This window comes from Otolemur garnettii, unplaced genomic scaffold (assembly GCF_000181295.1).
Source record: "Otolemur garnettii isolate 467f Iridium unplaced genomic scaffold, OtoGar3 scaffold00094, whole genome shotgun sequence".
Taxonomy (NCBI): Eukaryota; Metazoa; Chordata; class Mammalia; order Primates; family Galagidae; genus Otolemur; species Otolemur garnettii.
In genome coordinates, this window is record NW_003852489.1 from 6,188,395 (window position 1) to 6,194,832 (window position 6,438).

General features: G+C 43.9%; 1 protein-coding gene across 4 annotated transcripts in view; it reads left to right on the forward strand.

The window, feature by feature from the left end:
* The first annotated feature begins 1,388 nt into the window (after positions 1–1,388).
* GGNBP2 (gametogenetin binding protein 2) overlaps positions 1,389–6,438 on the forward strand; it is a 46,601-nt gene continuing 41,551 nt past the window's right edge. For 3 of the 4 annotated variants that reach the window (XM_012808792.2, XM_012808793.2, XM_003795607.1), the window contains exons 1-2: positions 1,389–1,601; positions 2,118–2,310. In XM_012808792.2, the coding sequence (XP_012664246.1) occupies positions 2,218–2,310 (93 nt within the window). In that variant the 5' untranslated portion in view covers positions 1,389–1,601; positions 2,118–2,217. Of the gene's footprint in view, positions 1,602–1,971; positions 2,311–6,438 lie in introns of those variants that run through there. The other variant, XM_023516606.1, reaches the window with a different exon arrangement.

The following is a 6,438-nucleotide window of genomic DNA, read 5'->3' on the forward strand; positions in this document are numbered from 1 at the left end:
CCTAACAAAGCTTAAAAGGTTTAAAGTAGGTACATTAATAGATGTAGCCTTTATAAGAGCACCTCTAGATCTTAAAAATCACAGTATTCTTTTTTCTTACCAATATTTTTACATAAAATACAAGATTTTCTCAAAGTGCCCAAATTTTGTCTATGTAGCCTACCCTGTCAGAAACATGCATATCCTATATGCCTATAGATTTAAGTTAAGGATCACTGTTCTGCTCTCCCAACATGGCCAAAAGACATAAATACTAAACTGGATAATCACACCTTTGGGACTGAACAATGGTTCTTCCAGTTATTATGTCACCTACCCTAACAGTGACCACACAATGTCACAAGGCAACATGGCTAAGGATGCACTATGGGGTTTTTTGTTGTGAATCTCTTAAGACTTCATGTGACGACCAAAATACTTTTTAAAGGTCAGTATCACAGCTCTATGCTATTCTACTAAGAAATATAGATCTCTCCTTAAGATGCCACAGTTTTAAGAGCAGTAAATGAATTTATCCTTAAAATGGCCAGAACGTTCATAGGCAAAATACCTTCCAACAACTATTTTAGCTTTTTACTACAGCGCTCCAAAGCCTTCAAGGTCAGCACTGAGTACATGGTGGCAAGCTTCTCCGAAGATGGTCAGAAGGAAAGGCCTTTGGCCAGTACCAGTACTTTGCCCAAGGGAGTCCCTTGTTAATATTAACCCAGACCAAGAAATTCTTTTGGCTAGGACACACACACAAGCCACTGTCCAGTTTTCTGTTGGCTTCCAGTGTAACAACATCATAAAACTGACAGTCCTTAGGTATTTTCGGTCTCCTCGGCGGGATCTCTATGCAGTCCTAGATGGGGAAGCAGTTACGCAGCTGGCTCCTGGGGAATCAGTGTGTCAAGTCCCTTTCCTTCTCCAATTTTCCCGCCGTGGAGAGGGAAGAGAGTGGTGTCAAGAACCAGAAAACCAAGGTCAGGGCTTGTGTCTCACCTCCCCCCGCCAGATACTTGTCTCCCTTTACTTCAGTCCTGCCTGTCGCTCTCACCGACCTCGGCAGCCTCAGACCACTTACCCAGGTCTTCACTAGGCCTCCACCCCGAGTGAGCCCCGAGCGAGGTCGGCTCGGCACCCTTCGCCCTGGGAAAAGCGGTTCTCAGTTCCGCACAGTTGAGGACTAAGGTTTAGACCTACTTATTCCTCCTATAAGTCCTATTTCGGATTGATTTGAGTAGCCAGACTCGAACGAGGACGCCGGTCACCCATACAGAACGGTCCGGGGAAAACCCCCCACTCCTCGAGCGAGGATTTCGAAAGCCCGGACCCCACAGCACCACTTGACGGTCTCGCGAGAAGAGGCCGGGCCCCGCCCGGCGCTCCCGGCCCCTCCCGGCCCCACCCTCCCCACGTCCCCCGCCCTCCCTCCCCCACTCCCCGTGGCGCGAGCGGCTGACTGAGCCTGGAGAGGAAACGGCATTCGGAGCCGCACTCCCGCCCAGGCCGGCCCTGACGCGGGCCTCGTCAGCCGGTAACGGGGAGCAGAGGTGGGGGTCAGGGAGGCGACCACAAAAACGGTGAGGGTCAGGACCGAGAGCCCTCCTCCGAGAAGGGTGAGAAAAGGGTCTAGGATGCCCTCACCCGGGACTCCGCAGAGCCTTGGCAGGGTCGACCCCTCCCAGGGGCGGGGTCGCGCTGGGCAACTGCAGCCCAGGGGACTGGCTGGGCGGGGCACGCCAGGAAAGAGGGAGAAGGGGTCAGCTGTGGGCGGAGGGCATCCCGGCGGCAGGTTGCGGGGAGTGGGCTCTAAAGCTGATGTCAGGGGTGGGACCTGGAGCCGGGACTCCCTTGACGGGCGGGGGAAGCCCCGGGACTGGCCAGTCCCTTCCGCCTCTCCTTTGGACCCAGACTGGAGGCCGGCTGTCCAGCGGGGGGGGCGGGGGGGGAACAGCGGCGCGAGGGGGCGGGTCTCGGCGCTGCCTGGTGCTGATTGGCTGAACCCGTGTAGAATCGGGTGATGGGAAACGCAGCCCAGCTTTCCCGTCCCCTCCCGCTCGGCTCCCTCCCGCCCGTGGCGAATGTGCTGCGCGGCGGCGGGTGCTTACGCTCGCGGGGTTTGGCTGTTGCAGGCAGGAGCTGGGAGGAGGCGGCAGCGGCAGCGGCAGGAGCAGCGGCGGCGGCGGCAGCTGGGAGGAGGTGGTGACGGTGGCAACGGCAGCGTCGAGGACGATGGCGCGACTGGTGGCAGTGTGCAGGGACGGGGAGGAGGAGTTCCCCTTCGAGAGGAGACAGATTCCCCTCTACATAGACGACACCCTCACGGTGAGCGGGCCGGGCCGGGCTGGGCCCGCCGCTCCCCTGGCAGCTGTTTCCCCTCCTCCCCCTCCCCCAGGCCGAGCGCTGCGCACTGGAGAAAGAGTGTGTTGCAACTCCTAGGCGAGGCCTTCTCTCCGGCAGGCCCCACAAACTCGCCTTTGCAGTGGGTTGCTGGGTAACCTCTGCTAGCACCAAGCCCAGAGCTCTGTATGCTCGCTGTCTTCTCCTCGGGTTTTCCTTCCTTTTTGAATCTTCTTCCTTTACCTTTCCCCTATAGGACACCCCGCTTTTACCCTCCGAGAGGGGTTGAAGGATTTTGGGCGTTTAGGGCCTGACCCTTACAGAAAGCACCTCCCCTCAGGGAAGCTTAATTACCTAGAAATGTCGCAGCTGCACGGCAACCTGTATTTTTTTATTTTAATACCGAAGCTTTCACTATCAAAGCTTAATTACTGAGGGTAGAGTGACATACTCTTGCACAGTAAAGATTCCACTAAAATGATTTGATTTCGTTGTTAGTAGTTTCTGATGGCCTAGTCAATTAAAACTCTTGAAATTATAGTATTGCTAGGCCATGACTCTTCAAAACGAGTTTCTGGGACATTATTCTTTAGTTTACAGATACCTTTTTTTTTTTTAAAGGAAGCCAAATTATTGCATGTGTAAGAGTACTATAAAAAGCTGATTGCTCATGTTAGTGTCAAGACCCACTTCTAGGTAGTTTTCCTTTTCCTTAGAGTAGGTGGTGGTGTAGCGTTACGGACCCTCTGCTCTGTGTTGCTGTACTATTTCCTTTAAAAGGAAATGGCTGAAATTTGAATTGAATCTTGAACAGGAAATGAGTGCAGTTGCTTTGCACTATTTCTTAAGAAATGAAATGAACCTTTTATGAATATCTTTCAAATCTGCATTTTGATGATGCTAAAGCTTTGGATCATACATTTGCCTGTTTTGATACGGTGCACCTAAGTCTCTTCATCTTACCACTTTGGGGTTTTTTGCTATTCAAAGACAGCTGATCGATTATGTTCCTGAAATTTTTTTGCAAATATCTACTGAAGATTTTTCAAATTTTATATAAAATGCAAGTCATTGTAGAGATGCCAGTCTATGCCTTTCTGTTTGCCAGTCTCAATTAAGACTTGATTGAGCTGCAGTACTTTTAAAAAGATGAGAAGAGCTATGGACTGACTGAATTTATTAAAACTTTTTAAGTGACAGCATCTTATTTTATAGAAAAAGAATGATTTGGCCTGACATAAAGTAAATTGTGTTTGTGTTGATGTATTACAAATTACTCTTATGTCTTCATAATGTCTTCTGCACTTTATATATTAGAAATATAATGGACTGGTATTTAAACAAAACTAGCATTCTGATAAAATTAAATGCTGCATTTCTCATTTTGAAAACTGACAGGAAGTTATATGTTGATATTTTCTTTCTTCTCTTCCCCTGCCAACATAACACTTAAGTTTGGTATCAGTCTTTAAAGTTTATTGTCCCAGAAAGGCTTTGAAGTTAAAAAAAAAAATCTAGTGGGCTTGGATATAAGATTACTATTAAGTATATATTCAAAACATAGGGAAAACTGACATAATTTAAATATTTACAAAATTTTAAAAGATACTTACGGATTCTCCATATATTCACATAACCACCTTTAAGGTGAATGCAGCCTATTAATACATCTGTCATATAGCACTTTAAAATGGCCAACTTTTTAGGTACTTTTATACTGTATTCTCTCCGAAATAATGTGAATTTCTGAAATTTTCCATTGAAACAGATGTAACCTTGCACTGTGGTTTAGTATGGCACATACTTTGCACTGTACCTGGTGGTTGAATTTTGATTTTACTGTATTGTGGACTTGTGACCAAGGCAAATAAAATTTAAGCTTACTTAATTTAAATATCTCAAAACAGCATTTTATTTAGGAAAAGGTACAGTTTTTCTTTGCTTTGGATTGAGTTTTTACCACTAGAGAAAGAGTGAGACACTTATTTATCTTGAAACTTCTGCACAGTCATTGAATACTGTTTAGTGAACGAAATGTTAGTGAAAATACTTGTCAAGGATGCACTATATTTAGAGAAACAGGTTTCTTTCTGGATCATTTACCAACTAAACTATTTAAAGGAAGAATGTAGAGTAAAACACTTCTTGGGGGAGAAGAGGGAAAGAATAGACCTGTAATAGAGGTTCGTGCTCTGCACTGGTCCATTGATAGTGTGTTGGCAGTATATTCCTGAAGTTAACATTTGGTTGGTCTTTGTTCCTAGGTTCCATAAGGAATGCAGGAAGGAAACATTGCCTGATCTTTATTTCATATGATAGTCTTAGAATTTTGTTAGCAGCTGAATGGTGCTGTCTAGTTACAATGTTTATAGTTCATAGTCAGTTACAATTTTTATCATTCAGTACAAGAGAAACTAGCCTTAGTAGTTAAATTGGTGATTTTAACTTGGATTTGTAAAATGAAATTAAGAAGCTTATCTGTAAAGTAGTATCCACCTCTTTACGTAGTATTTTGTATTCATGTCTAAAAGATTCCTATAGTAGTATAGTGGGTTTGAACCCTTGAGTATAGTACTCTAATGCAGATGTATTTGAGAAAATCCCGATTAAGTAAGCAGGTGTAATCTTTAGGGAACTTGTTACAGAATATGGCCAAAATTCTGGTCAGTATTAGAACTATGAAATAGCAGACACACAGAACACAGATTTTATTGTATCTTTGAAGAATTAAAAATTTTTATTTTAATTGCAGTTTTGAAGTTTGGCATGGTAGCTCAGGCCTGTAATCCCTAGTACTTTGGGAGATGGAAGGATTACTTGAGGCCAGGAATTGAAAACCAGCCTCGGGGCTTGGTGCCCGTAGCACAGTGGTTACGGTACCATCCACATACACCGAGGCTGGTGGGTTTGAACCTGGCCCAGGCCAGCTAAACAACAATGACAACTGCAACGAAAAATAGCTAGATGTTGTGGCCACAGCTACTTGGGAGGCTGAGGCAAGAGAATTGCTTAAGCCAAAGAGTTTGATGTTATGGTGAGCTGTGATGTCATGGCACTCTACTGAGGGCGACAGAGTTAGACTCTGTCTCAGAATAAATAAATAAAACAAAAAACAAAACCAGCCTGGGCATCACAGCCAGACCTTGTCCTTACCCCCTAAAAAAACTCCAAACAAAAAGAATTAGCCAGACATAGCATTGTACACCTGTAGACCATCTACTTGGGAGGCTAAGGCAGGAGAACTGCTTGAGCCCAGAAATTTGAGGCTACAGTAAGCTATGATCATGCCACTGCACTCCAACCTGGGTGAAAGCAAGATTCCTAAAAACAAAAATCAAATGATTTTTAAGCAAGTGGGTTTCAAAAAAGTTGGAATCAAAATACATAGTACATACTCTTTAGAAAATTGTCTTGAAAACTTAACACTTCCCAGAGATTAGCAGCATTTAGCGTAATTCCAGTCATAAATACACCCATAGGTGCAGAGTTGAGATATATTGGCTTCTGTAACATTTTGTATCCTTTTACTTTCTTTTTTTTTTGCTAAATGCAATATTGAAGACTGTTCTTGTCACTAAATGTTTTTAATGGCTGTATAATATTCCATTGTATAACATTCCATACTTCAATCATCTTCCATTGCGGAATATAGATGTGGTTCCAGTTTTTGTTGTGAATAAGCTACAAGGATATAAGTAATGTAGACATTTTTGCATTGAAATGTATTTCCTCAGGCTTTTGGAAGTGAAATTACTGAATCAAAAGATAAGTACGTTTTATAAAGTTCTTGGTACATATTGTCATAATTGCTAATGGTATTTTTGGGATGTAGTTTATCCTCCAGATTCAGACTAATCTAAATGGATTAGAACCTCTGATAAGAGATTTTAACTACCTTAGGCTTTAATAGATAATAAATGGTAGCATATCCACTATTTAGCATTTGTTAAAAGTTTGGCATTTCATGTTTTCTTTCAATTTTTGAAAAAAAAATTTAAGACAGAGTTGCGCCGGGAGTGCCATGGCCTCATCATAGCTCTCAGCAACCTCAAACTCTTGGGCTTAAGCAATCCTTTTTTTTTTTTTTTTTTTTGAGACAGAGCCTCAAGCTGT